The sequence below is a fragment of the Dinoponera quadriceps genome, unplaced genomic scaffold (assembly GCF_001313825.1).
Source record: "Dinoponera quadriceps isolate SergipeBrazil2010 unplaced genomic scaffold, ASM131382v1 scaffold2420, whole genome shotgun sequence".
Taxonomy (NCBI): domain Eukaryota; kingdom Metazoa; phylum Arthropoda; class Insecta; order Hymenoptera; family Formicidae; genus Dinoponera; species Dinoponera quadriceps.
In genome coordinates this window covers 932,264-945,266 of record NW_014556754.1, presented here as the reverse complement: position 1 = coordinate 945,266, position 13,003 = coordinate 932,264, and the positions used below count along the sequence as shown (strand labels likewise).

Genomic DNA, 13,003 nt, shown 5'->3' with positions numbered 1-13,003 from the left:
ATATATATATATATATGTATATACGTATAAAATAATAAAAGTACGCTCTTGTGAGAGAACGTGGAAGTAAATATTAAGGGGCCTTCAGCGTTTTACTACGAACAAACTCTCTGAAAAGAATTCACATCCTCAAACTGGCAGTGTTTGTAAAACATGTTTTGCACGCGCAATTATAGCTCTGCATGAAACAGATTATTACGATGTCCTTGATATACAATATATACTAATCCCGGTGCTAGAACTACTGGCATGTCACAGAAATCACGAAGTCGTCAGTCTGCAAGAGTTTGCACTATTCACTTAACAATCGCGATTTACTTTACGATTGACGAACAACTTATTTATCGAACGTAGCTCACATTTACCAAATCACTCAATAGTAGTAATTCATTCGGTCGAATAGCCAAATACCTATAACGGCAGTTATTATTACTAGACGGACAACTGAAAGAAGTTGTTCATTATCGCATTGTCCCGTAATGCTTTACGCACGACTATGTGTATGTGTGTGTATGTGCTCTAGCCCTGAAATGCTACGCTAATTTTCGCCGTATGAATTCTCGAATAATAAGTCACTTAGCGGGTCTGAGCGAACGACTGGCGGCCAGACGATGAGCAAACGCACCACGCTATAGGGAATTCGCGCGGAGACTTGGACTTTACCCGCAGACGCGAGCGTCGCTCGACTTCTAGCCGTTCGCTTGGATCTACCGTAAGATATTTTCGCTTGTAAGCACACTTTCCGCATACGTTACTATTTTCTTAGATGTAAGTTACTTGCGTGTAATGTTGTTTCACTTCTGCTGCCCGCACACGGTTAGATCTGTGACGGAGTGACCGTTCGAATAAGTAGCGCAGCACCGGCGGACGAGCGAGGCGCGGTTCAAAGAATCTCGTTGTGAACGTGTGAGAGAGAGAGAGATCACGTCCACTTAAATACGTATATACCTCTACAAAACTTTGAGGACTCCGACAGGTCTTACTCGCTCACCCTCCTGTTCTCTAAGGACCAATCGCGACTGTAACGGTGTCCTACGCTACTAAAGAGTGATTCATTGTTAAAGAATCTATAGCATCTTAGTGCTGCAACGACTGACTTCTAGTAATCGGTCAACCTTGGAATATTGAGTGTCAATTTTCTGAATATTACGAGAATATCAATTGTTCTCCGTTGTGGATACAGCAGTTTACGTGAAAGTACCATTAAGTTTATCTGAACGGAATCGAAGACCTGAATGCAAAAACCAGCCCGTTTTTTTCGACGTTCTTCCTATTTGAGACTGAGTAAGCGGGAGAGAAAGAGAGAGAGATGGATGAGAAAAGAGAATAGTTTCTTATATTTTTCAATATACTTGAATATTTATAATAGGATAACTGGCGAAAAAATTGCATTATTCCAGTCGGGAACTATTGTTCTGATTCTTTCGGCTTCCCTGTCATTATCTGAGAGAAAGAGAGAGTATTCGTCCTTTCTGACACCGTGACTGATTTTTGCAATCAGGTATATCGAATCGTCGCCTGAGCAGGAACCAGATTGTAGTAGCCGTTCGTCGCCACAGGGACTGTTCAGATATTACCAGCCTTTGATTTTCTATTAAGTAATCGAGAAAATAGCATCGCGACGAGTGAACGACCGGTGAAGAAATCGGCAATATAGTTGAGAATACGTAAGGCGAAGGAATTCAATGAATGGAACGTATCATGATGACTTATCATTAAGTCACTGTCGTCCGTCTGCTGTTGTGGGCCTAGCACGCCTTGCCGGGACCGGAAGCCCTTTGATCCTCCATTCGTCCAGCTTGAAGTCTTTGGATTAGGGCGAAGAGATCCTCCTCGGGCACGGTGGAGCCCGATTGAGCATTTCCGTTGGTCCTCCGGCCTCTTTCCTCCTCGACGTCTTGCAACGTCGATGCGGCCGGTAGAGGACTCCGTTGATCCTCTAAACGGGAACTCTAAAATATGCGATTTTTGCACCCATTATTCTTTTTCCCAACCGTAAAGAACATAAGGAAGAGGTGGCATATTTTACGGCCATGACATGCAGGGAAACGCAAGCAGTAAGGTTTGGGCAAGAAAACTGACCAATTTTACAAACGATCATTTCTCAGCCATAAGGAGGAATAATCGACTATGATTAGTCAATTTTCTTGCTGCTTATATTTTCCTGCGGGCCATTGCCCTTAGACCTGCATTAATAGTCGTTCCTTGAGACTTGTCTCAAGTGAGATACTCAGATTTGAATTTGCAGTTAGATCTCTGAATTTTCCAGCTGAATCGTGATTACAAACACGACGCCAGATGTATCGTAAAATATCGTCGCCGGGAAACTCGGGATCTAATTTTCCGAATTCGGCTCTAAATTTCACATAAGATGTTTCAAATAACGAGAATTAATATGAGCCCCAGTGATAATGCCATGGTTTCCGCGCGTACCTGGCATTTGACAAGCATCTCGATAAAGGAGTCGTCCGCATCCTGATTGGTATTCAGTCCTGGCAGATACGGTAACGTCACTCGTTGCTCGTCCATCCGTTTGCTTTGCATTCCGGCAATTAATTCTAGCAAATCTTCCCCGTCTCTGCAAAGTGACATTGTCAAACCAGTTGATTAATTACAAAAGTCTAACCGAACGCGCTGCGACACCAACAAGTGGACGGTCCTCTATTCGCCCTTCAAGAGTCGAATCAATATTTCCACTCACTTATCCTCCATATCGGACTCTTCCGGTGTGATCGTCCGGTATTTCGGGTTGTGCTTCGTGTTGAGCGCACACCGTTGGTCGTCCATTCTGCCCGACTGAAACCGAGACAGCAAATCGAAGAAATTGTCTTCCTCTTTCTGAGACGGTTGCGACGCGACATTGCCGCCTTTGTGCAGCACGTCTTCCGACTGATCTTTCTGCTTGGTGTCGGGCGTAAGCTGATCAAACAACGGATGTTCATTCGTCTGTTTTATTCAATCAGATTTACTCACACAATAGCTGTGAATCTCGTGATACCTCGAAGCCTAAAGGAACATTAGCACGAACCTTTATGAGATCCAGGTTGTCCATACTTTGCCGCCTGAGCCGGTATCTGCACGGCGTGGCCGCCGAGACGTTGGACGCCGCGTTCACGGCGACTTTCTGCTGCGTGTTGAGATTCTCCTTATTGCTCTCCTGCTGGCTCTTCTCTAGGCCGAGGATCTTCTGCAGGTCGTCGACGTTCATCTGCGCGGTGGCCTGGCCCATTTGATCTTCCAGCTCCTTCGAGATGTGCAGATGCAGATTCGCATAATGCAACGCCTTCTCGTGATTGCCCATCGCGGCGTACGCGTTGCCCAACGACCAGCAGGCGCGTCCTTCGCCGACCCGGTCCTTCAGTTGTTGGGCTATACCCAAGTGCCACAAATGATACTCGATGGCCGCCGGGTAGTCGCGCAGAAGAGTGTACGTATTGCCCAGGGAGTAACACGCCTGCGCCTCCACTTCCCGGTCGCCCAACTCCTGCGCAAGGACCAACGTTCTCCTGAAAACCGACCGGTAATTTTTCTCAGTGATCCCGAGGACCGTGAGAAGTAAGAGCAAACTCCTCCTGTAAACTGCGATCAATACCGATATGTTTCAGTTAGGATGTATCAGGTCAGCGAAATTGTAACATTTACTTATAATGCTGGGCGGCTTTCTCGAACTCCCCCAGGAATATGTGCGAGTTTCCCAAATTGCTGTTGGCTCTCCTCTCGGCCGGTTTATCGCCGAACTCCCGGGCGATCTTTAAGCGTTCATTGTGATAATAAATAGCCTGTTGGAAGTCGCCCAGTAAGTAAAACGTATTGCCCAAGTTACCGCACGCTCTACCTTGCGCCGCGGAATCTTCCAGTTCCCTCATCAGCTCTAAATTGTCCCTGTGAGATGGAAAGGAGCGTCATCATGCTTCCGTATGTGAGTTCTCGACGTGGATAGGACGCGTTTAGGAGTGAATTGAAAGCGACGAAGGATCGGACGGGCTCTTACTCGTAATAGCGCACAGCTTGCTGCAAACACTGCCGGACATCCTCGGAGAACTCACCGGGATCCTGGTGGCCTATCCTACTCGCCTGCTTACCCTTGGCGTGATACACGTTCCCGAGATTGTAAAGGGCTCTCCCTTCGCTAAGCTGCACAAATTTGCCAACAAATCGTGAAAATAACTCGAAACGGAGAAATATCTCCGGAGAGAAAAATCACAGGGACTAACAAGAATCCAGTAAACGCCGACCATCAATGATGTAACGTCAATATTATAATCTCCCATTCAACAATGCAATTGTTACATAACCCCGCGCGTTATTATCGTACTTACATTATTGAATGGGAAATTATAACATTGATGTTATGTCAGTGTTTATTGAGACATATGTAGTCTTGTAATTTGTAAAAAAAAAAACAGTGCCGAGTTTCGCAGAACGTTTTCATATTTCCTTCCTTTTTGTAAACGTATCGATATGCCTACCTTATCTCCGATCTCTCTGGATATCTCCAGATGCCTCTTGCAGCATATCATGGCCTCGTCAAATTTGCCCATAACTTTCAACGTGTTGCCCAAGTTCCCGCTTGACTTGGCCTCGCCCAATTTGTCGCCCATGTTTCTGGCCAGCGTCAGGTCTAACTTGTGATATTGCATCGCCTTGACGTAGTCACCCAGGTAAAAGTACGCGTTGCCCAGCTGGCTGTAGATCGCGCTCAACGTCCGTAGGTCGTCCGTGCCGGCCTGGATCGCAGCTTGGAAAAACGCCACGCCGGACTTGCAGTCGCCGGCTTTGCACAGGCGTTCGCCCTCCAGCGCTAATTCCAGACACATGTTCCATCTCTCGCTGTTCTGGTGAACATTGCAAAATATCGTATTTTGTAATACCACCTCGCACGCAAAATCACTTATATATATTAGTCAAGCATTGTCATAGATCTTGCCATAACCGTGCGTGGAAATAGATTTGTATAATTATTAGAGGAAATAATTGTTTTGCATAATTATCAGGTTAAGTCACATTCGAATTAGAGCAAGCTTGAATACTCGTTCGCAAAGAATTAGAGCAAGTTTGAGTACTTGTTCGCAAAGAATACCAGATGGTCATTTACTTTGACACTTAATAGTTAATAACACAAGGACGTTGGTTTATGTTTGTATAAGTATTGGAGATATAAATGAGGTATGTAAAATATTAAAATATATCCCCTTCCATCTTGTGCTCCAAATGAATGCAGCATAAGAAAGGTGGAGATTTCCCAAATTAATCAAGAATGAAAAAAGATAGGGATGATTCCAGCTTGATTGACGCTTGATTGTTCATCCAGTACAGAGAGAGAAAGAAAGTTAATACAGAATAATTCCCCTATGGAACCCATTGAGAATTGAAACAACAGACCGGTGAAAACTTGCGTTGCGCCTATACAGGCGGAATGAACTATTTCACCCAAACACAAGCTCGCTGCTGAACGTGATCTGACGTGAGGGACTAGCGGTGCAAACTTTCCTCGCATCTTGAGGATGATGAAACGTGCGTAAAAATGCGTGCATGCCTTGTGATCGCTCGATCGAGCCGCTTCGAGTGAAGTGAAGCGTCTTCGGTCGGGTGTAAAGCCTCATCCGGACTAGATTATGCCAAGTTATGCCACGCGAAGAGCACAGGATAAATGATTGCACAAAACGTGACTTGTGTTACGAAGAAACAGGTGTGGCAGCGGGAAGTGAGTCGCGTGGGAGTCATCTTCGTCGGCAATCAGAGAGGATTCCACTCACTTGTCCCTCGGACGACAAATTCTCCGCGCTCGCGCTCAGAGACATTCTAGCCCGCTCGTCGACGTCTTCGTTTCCTCAGGATCGGGGCGAACAGAGACACCGAATGTTCAAAGGCCGTTGGAACGAGGCGGCTGTGCGTTCCTATCGATTCGCGAAGCGACGCTGATCGTTCCTCGCAGCATGATCCTCGTGAATGCGTCAATCGGGAATCAGCTCATAGTCGCCGTTCTCCTCCGAGCGTGTGGCCCCCGATCCTTTCTCTCGCTGAGCCTTCCTTCAACACGGAGCGACTCCGTAGCGCGTCCAAACAAATGGCGCCGTTCGCGTTCTCTTGGGCGCTGCCCGCCAGCCAATGAGAATTTCAGCCTCGGAACCATCGGCAGCCTTCCTCCTAGTTTAGGACGCGCGTGACGAGAATCGTGAGCGCATCGTGCAAACAAAGAGAGATGAACGCTGCGGAATGATGATGTTACGCTTGTAAGTAGAAAAAGGACACATAGACTCGAGGGAAATCGTTCGAACAGAGAGCATCGCGCGTCCTGAGAGAATATGCGAATACATTTTGACGTGCGCCTTCGCTCGACCCGGTATCGCCTCGAAAACCCTTCTCCGTTCAATAGTAGTACGGCAGCATTCCGCAAGTGGCGCTCTCAGTGTCGGACTTTAGAAGGGAATATACTATCTAACGTCTCATATAATCTGTGATATAGGAAGAACGCGTTTTCTTTATCGAATGAATTTTCCGAACACAAGTGACAGATAAATTGCGTAACAGACTGGTTCTACAAGTTGGCCTGGAATCCTTCGATTTCTTGGAATTTCCCTCTCGGAAAAATTCCCACGGAAATTCCATAGGATTGGCGACACTGACGGGCACATTTGAAAGACGCGAAAGTCATTGCCGCTGGTGTCGCGTGTCTGTGTATCACGTTCGATCGAAGATCTATTTTCCGGCGCGCGCGCAAGGAGAGAGATAACGCGAATAGTGCATTTTGTGTCCGCATCGAAGAACGTCCGCGAAAATTATCCATGACATCTCGTTGATACCCACATATACTTGTGTTCGCCCATCGAACAGCGGCGCGCGATCGTGTAATGCGGCGAATATCATCGGCACCGGAACGCTACTCGCTAGCTTCGCTCGACGCAACCTCCCTACTGAGACGTTCTCATCCTGCCAGCTTGTCATAAGAGTAATGCAAAGAGAGGGATACAGAATGAGAGACGTTTGCTCGATTAAGATTAGAAATCGCTTCGCGTCTTCTTCGTAGTAGTATTTCCTTGATTTTCTTAGCCGATGACGATGGATAACAATAAGCAGGTAGGTGAGACTCCTAGTAGCGAGGTTGCTAATCGTTTTCGAAGCTGTAGGGATCTGAGCGACATCGTGCCTCTATATCCACCACGCTCGCTTTATCTGAAACCACTTGCCAAAGTTAACGTGTCAGTCAATCTACCCCAACTGAAGACACCAGGTAAAACATCATCTTCAGTCTCTGTCGCCTCCTTCTCGCAAGTTCGACTTATAACCTTTCTGTTCTGCTCTTTGGCTCTCTGTTATTCTTTCCGCTTCTACTCAACTTGCGTCCCAAAATTCATCGCCGATTTCAGTGCTGAATCTACTGTTCGCCTTGCGTACGATGGATCTTCAGCACTGGCGATGAATATTGGGACGTAGCCTCAATGCGGCAGGGGCAACTCGTTTATTTCAGAGTGAAGGTTCTGACAGACTTGAAAATATCAATAGAATTATTTTACTATTCTTTGTCCTTTTAACTTCTAATCATTGCGATTGTGATGATCAGACATTGGCCTGTGTTACGAATTCTCTTTCATCGATAAGAATACTTTAATGTGGCTTTTCGATAAAGTTCTTATGCCACTTTTAGGTGCACTTTTATCGATAAAAGAGAGTTCAGAATATAAGCTTGTGTGTTTAAACATCACACCTGTGTTGGTGGGTTCCTGGGACTCATATAAGAATGTTTTTTTTTTTTCTAATGAATTTTCCCTAAGATTTTAAAGTAGTTTTAAAGGAAAATACCACTTACAAAAGTTCCCAAATATATAATTTGGTTCTTAAAGGATTTCAGCCCTCGAGAAAAGGTTTTGTAATGTTTTGGAGATTCGAAGGGAGATTGGTACTTTATGTAACTTTGATATTACTTGTTTGATCGATTGAATATCAACAGACACATTATTTAATATTTCTCCTTTAGAAATGTACTTTGCATGCATTCTCGATAGAAAACTTATCACTAAGTCAATCAATAGTAAGGGAAGTATATTTCTTCTGTTTTATTACATTGACTGTGCGTTCGGCAGAAAAATCAGCTGGTGAACGCTTCCCGCTACGCTGCTGGCAGCTTTGCAATTGTTACAAGACTTCCCGCTGTGGACGACACTTAGTAATTTATGCAGCCCCAACATATTTACTGAACGGTACAGCGTATGAAAAGTATGCTGGAAGAGATGGCGATCGGTCAGCAAACACGTTGGCGAAGCGTAAACCGCCGGTGTGTCGTTCAGCAGAAAGTCCTACAACAGTTGCTGCCGGCGGCACAGCGCGAAGCGCTTATCAAGCTGCTTTTTTCTGCCGAACGCATTGATCGTAATTTTTTCATGCTGTATCGTATCCAGGTATGTGTGCGGATGCTCACTTCTAACTTGTCCGATATCCCTCAAGGCTGCGTTTAAACTTCGATCGGCCCTTATTGTCACTTACCGACCCTTCTCTAATTCTCTTTGGTATCCATTGAACAGATCAAAGTATCTTGCCTGTGTTAATTTGAAATTCTCTTCGATACAACGGGTTCGTTGCATCGTCGCAGTCGCATTCTCGCGCTCTCGTGCATTCGACAATCTCAATCAAGAGGGAAATTGCATATCGTTCAACCGATGGAAGAAAGAAATCTCAAGTGGTCCCGTGCGAAACCACGAGCACTTGTAACGATCGCCTCGTAAAGCTAACTTCTTACAGAAACTTAACTGCGCTATAAACAGGAAAAACGATATCAACATGGGAAGTAATGGAGAAGATACGTGCGCTTATACTGCCGGACGAGTTTGCGTCCCTGAAGGTGGCCAAGAGCACCCTGGAGTTTATCCGACTGGAAGGCGACCTGCGGGATCGATGCAGGTTGCCGAGGGTGCTGGCCAGGCTGGACTTGCAACGCTTGAAACTGGCCGGCTTTGCAAGCGTTCTCAAGGTATCGCATTTACGGTCGAGTATACGCTTGATGTTTCGCAGCCCCGACTCATTCATTCAATACTATCGCTCTCCGACCCTGCGCTATCGTCGATGCTGGAGACGCCGTAAGGGCCATAACTCAATGTCTTCAACGTTAAGGTTCGTGCGGCCGAAGCGAAGGACGACTTTCCGACCAGACACAATTGGGACTCCTACTTCAGGGACGCAAAACACATGAACGAGCTGAAGGCTGGCGAAAGGCCGGACACTATTCATATCTCTGGTCTGCCGGTTAAATGGTTCACCGAAGAGGGCACGGAAACTCCGAGCGAGCCGTTGATCACGAAAATCTTCTCTAAATGGGGCACGTTGAGAAGAGTCGACGTGCCCGCCGCAGATCCTTACAGATCTAGAATGCGCCTTGGCAATAACATCCACAAGTTCAGTTACGAGGAAGGGATATATTTTGACGCGTACGTGCAGTACGTGGAATACATGGACTTCGTCAGGGCGATGGACGCCATGCGCGGCATGAAGCTGATGAAAAAGGACGGGCAAAACTCGCTAACCGCAACGATAAAGGTACAACCGGTGAAAAATGTCGATGTCTAAACCGTTAGAATGTCACTGTGCATCTTTCGGGCTACGTTCCAAAACTTTCCTACTCGACGAGTAGAGCATTTAATTTACCAATCAGGAGAAAACAGAACAACAGTTTCTTAATCGTGATTGATTAATTAAATGCTGTTCCACCCGTCGAGTAGGGTTTTGGAACACAGTTTAGGAAAATGTTTCCGTTAATGTTGAGAAATAATTTGAATTTTATCGAGGCTGTATTTTACTGGTTCCATTTGTTGTGTGATACAATGGATCCGATCTCGTACAGGTCGATTTTGATAAGACCAAACACATGAATGATAATTCGGTGTCGCATCGAAGTTTCGAGAGGAAACGTCTGATAGCGCAGGACAATTTGGCGGCGGAGAAGCTGCGAAAGAAAGAAGAAGAAGAAAAGAAACGGCGAGAGGAACAAAGGTAAGCATATACGATGTATCATGAGATGAATTCCACAGATGGCGAATTGTCCCTCCAATTTTTCTATATCTCTGTTTTTATCTTAGAAAAAAAGAGGAGGCAGATTCGGCGGCGAAGGTGGACCGACTACAGAATCGAGAGGAGAAACGAAAGCGGAAGGCTCTTAAGATGTTTCGCAAGCAAGAGGAAGACAAAGTGTCCATGAAAATTGCCAGAGAAGAACAGAAATTAACAAAAGCTCAACGGCAGTTGGAAAGCATCCGTTTGCTAGATGAATTGTTTGATAGGATAAAGGTGCGTAATGAAAAATATGCGATCAGAATCTTTATTAAAAGTGCAGAATTAAGTGAAAAGTCGGAATTATTTGTCGGTAACGTTGTAAATGGGCATTGCAATATTGCAGAACAAAGTGGAGAAGAAGGAGATTAAATTAGGCCAAAATATGAACGCAGAAACGAAAAGGGATGAGAAGAAAAGCGACCAAGGGAGCGAAAACGCAAGTAAAGATTCGGAAAATGACAAGAAAAACAAGAAGGAAGATGCCAAGAAGAAGAAAGTGAAGAAAGAGAAAAAGAAAAAAGTACTTCACGTCAAATATTCTGTCTTGCATAAAATTCATTATCGCGCAGAAAAAAACTGTCTGGTTGGCCCGCACAGAAATATGGCGGGCCAACCAAATTAAGTAATAATATATATAAAGCAACTAATTGCGTGGTTTTAGCAACCACGGTACAATTGTTGAGTGGCTTGTGTTTGCAGCAGTAACTTGCTTCAATCAGACTTTCTTGATACTTTAATTACAAACGTTTTATTAAACATTAGCGTCGCGATTATTTGCAGAAGAAACGGAAGAAAGTGCAGAAAAAGCGAAGAAAGGATGACGATTCTGGGTCAGGTAGCACGTCGGAAGACTCAGACGAGGAAGCGAACAAGAAAAAGCTCAAGAGCGTCTTAACTCAGAATAACACGTCTTTGCCGACAGGTAAATCCTAACCGCGCGAGATCTGTTTATTAACGTACAACTATATATAATGAAGTTAAGTAACACGTGTGGGCGTCGTATGACGACATCGATTGAAGATGCTGTTGTTTCAGACGCAACTCTTCCTTACGCCGACGCCTACGATCCCATGCAGATGCTGAGGATACCGATGCAGAGATATCCGCCAATGTCGCCAGGAATGCAAGTGATGAGAATACCAATGTCGAGGTATCCGGGAGCACAGATGCTGAGAGGGCCAATGGCGAATCATTATCGTAAGCGCAGAGGTCGAAGATACTTTCCACGATGTGACATGGGCTCATACACGTTAACGAATCCTTACTTGTACAACGAGGATTATTACGAGTACTTTACGCACATAGTTAATCAAGACTCGAAGCAGCGGGGATCGAAGTCGCGCCGAAAGTCTATGAGTAGGTCGGCCTCGAGAACTAAGTCGAGCAGCAAGACGAGAACCAGAAGTTCTTCCAGATCTCGCAGCAGGAGACGCAGCGGTTCTCGTTCCAGGAGAAAATCGCGCTCCAGCAGTCGCTCCAGGTCGCGCAGTCGGCGAAAATCGAAAAGCAGGTCTAATTCGAGGAGAAGGACGTCGAGGTCGAGATCGAAGACGAAGCGCAGAAGCGCTTCCAGGTCGCGCAGCAGAAGACGCAGCGGCTCGCGTGGCAGGCGTCGCAGCACCAGGTCCGAGTCACGGTCCAGAACGCGCAGGTCGAGATCCAAACGGAAATCGCGATCCAGAAGTCGTTCCAGATCCCGCGGCAGCTCCAGAAATCGTTACAAGAAGAGACACGGCGGCAGATCACCCTCCATCATAATCACACGAGCAAAATCGCCTAAACGGAAGTCGAGTAGCAGTTCTTGGTCTTTGCCGAGATCCCCAGATCGGAGAAGCAGTTCTTGGTCGACATTCGAGGCTAACCTCAGCGAGAACACGACCAAGATATCGGACGCCGTAATTCGAGAAGAACCGGCGAAGACGGCAGAAGCGCAGGAGGAAGTAGTCACGAATCAACAGGACTTGAAAACATGATCTTTTATTGTATCATCAGAATGTAACGAAAAGAGATCTTGCAAATAATTGTAGTTTCTTGTGCATTTATGAACAATGTGTGGAAGATTAATTATATAGCGCTTCATAAATTTACTTTATGTTGAGATTTATGTCAGGGGACTAAAATTACACTTGTGATTTCATTGCGAAAGTATATCTCCCCTTGGTAAAAATAATCCAAGATTCTCTACGGTGGAAAGCCGGAGCGGCAGGATCGTTTTGTCAGATCGTTATATCGCACACCCAGACGCAAGTCGTAAATCAAGCCACTGATTCGTGAAAGAAATGCGCGTCTTGCATCTGGCCGAGACATTATCGTGTGTCTTGATTTACGCCGGTGTTCCTAGATAAGAAAAAAATCCCATTATTATTAATACTGCGATCCCATTTTCTTTTGCCCTTCGTTCGACGTATAAACTTTTTGCGGTCTTCAGTAACCTAAAGATTGAAAAAAAGTTGTCCATATAAGTATCCATGCGTAAATTCTTGTGGTATACCAGCCAATTGTACTTTGGCGAGACTGCGATAAAATAAATCCAAGAGCAAGCAAAATACGTATGAACGTTTAACTCAACATTCTCAAGAAGCACGAAAGTTAATCCCTGTTTTTAAATTGAAAAGATACCGAAATTGTTTATTATATCAACTTGACGGCAGCTCCTCTCCGTACTCTTCATGCTGGTTCGACAGCCAATCCCCACATTCCTCTGAATACAGAACTTATTGTAACAAGCAGAGAGCGTTATCTTTCTCATTTCATCTCGGCTATATTTTATATTTTCTTGTGTTATTTCTTACGTTATTTTATTTTTCTTCTTCTCTGCTGTAAAATAATGACTTTTTCCTTGCTTTGTCCACGGCATCTATTGATTAGGGAAATTTCACGTGACCAGCGGCGGTCATAATTTTCCTCTGATTACATCGTACAGAGTTAAGAAAAGACCAACTTCAATGAAACTAACGCTCAT

At 45.2% G+C, this 13,003-nt stretch overlaps 2 protein-coding genes across 6 annotated transcripts; one reads left to right on the top strand and one right to left on the bottom strand.

The window, feature by feature from the left end:
* Positions 1-6,384, bottom strand: LOC106748101 (G-protein-signaling modulator 2). 2 transcript variants are annotated; one of them, XM_014626311.1, is made up of 8 exons: positions 5,757-6,384; positions 4,470-4,835; positions 3,992-4,134; positions 3,643-3,882; positions 3,029-3,506; positions 2,702-2,946; positions 2,434-2,578; positions 1-1,952 (listed from the first exon to the last, which is right to left on the bottom strand). In XM_014626311.1, the coding sequence occupies exons 1-8, from the start codon at positions 5,799-5,801 to the stop codon at positions 1,749-1,751; spliced, it is 1,866 nt and encodes a 621-aa protein (XP_014481797.1). In that variant the 5' UTR covers positions 5,802-6,384; the 3' UTR covers positions 1-1,748. The 2 variants fall into 2 exon arrangements, with proteins under 2 accessions (XP_014481797.1, XP_014481798.1); XM_014626312.1 differs by having other exon boundaries at positions 2-1,952; positions 2,702-2,919; positions 5,757-6,307.
* A 151-nt stretch (positions 6,385-6,535) lies between these two features.
* LOC106748099 (A-kinase anchor protein 17A-like) lies at positions 6,536-12,634 on the top strand. 4 transcript variants are annotated; one of them, XM_014626310.1, is made up of 9 exons: positions 6,538-6,949; positions 7,128-7,231; positions 8,737-8,965; positions 9,106-9,528; positions 9,833-9,981; positions 10,068-10,275; positions 10,385-10,561; positions 10,822-10,963; positions 11,077-12,634. In XM_014626310.1, exons 3-9 carry the CDS (start codon positions 8,786-8,788, stop codon positions 12,012-12,014), a joined length of 2,217 nt encoding a protein of 738 aa, XP_014481796.1. In that variant the 5' UTR covers positions 6,538-6,949; positions 7,128-7,231; positions 8,737-8,785; the 3' UTR covers positions 12,015-12,634. The 4 variants fall into 4 exon arrangements, with proteins under 4 accessions (XP_014481793.1, XP_014481796.1, XP_014481795.1 ...); XM_014626309.1 differs by having other exon boundaries at positions 8,520-8,965; XM_014626307.1 differs by having other exon boundaries at positions 6,536-7,231; positions 8,760-8,965.
* The last annotated feature ends 369 nt before the right edge of the window (positions 12,635-13,003 follow it).

Coding starts and splice junctions, on each gene's coding strand:
- LOC106748101 (XM_014626311.1), bottom strand. CDS start 5,801: ATGTCTCTGAGCGCGAGCGCGGAGAATTTGTCGTCCGAGGGACAA. Junction 3,883..3,991: donor CAAGCTGTGCGCTATTACGA/GTAAGAGCCCGT, acceptor TCCATCTCACAG/GGACAATTTAGAGCTGATGA. Junction 3,507..3,642: donor AAAGCCGCCCAGCATTATAA/GTAAATGTTACA, acceptor GTCGGTTTTCAG/GAGAACGTTGGTCCTTGCGC.
- LOC106748099 (XM_014626307.1), top strand. CDS start 7,054: ATGACGATGGATAACAATAAGCAGGTAGGTGAGACTCCTAGTAGCGAG. Junction 8,966..9,105: donor GCTTTGCAAGCGTTCTCAAG/GTATCGCATTTA, acceptor TTCAACGTTAAG/GTTCGTGCGGCCGAAGCGAA. Junction 10,964..11,076: donor TAACACGTCTTTGCCGACAG/GTAAATCCTAAC, acceptor CTGTTGTTTCAG/ACGCAACTCTTCCTTACGCC.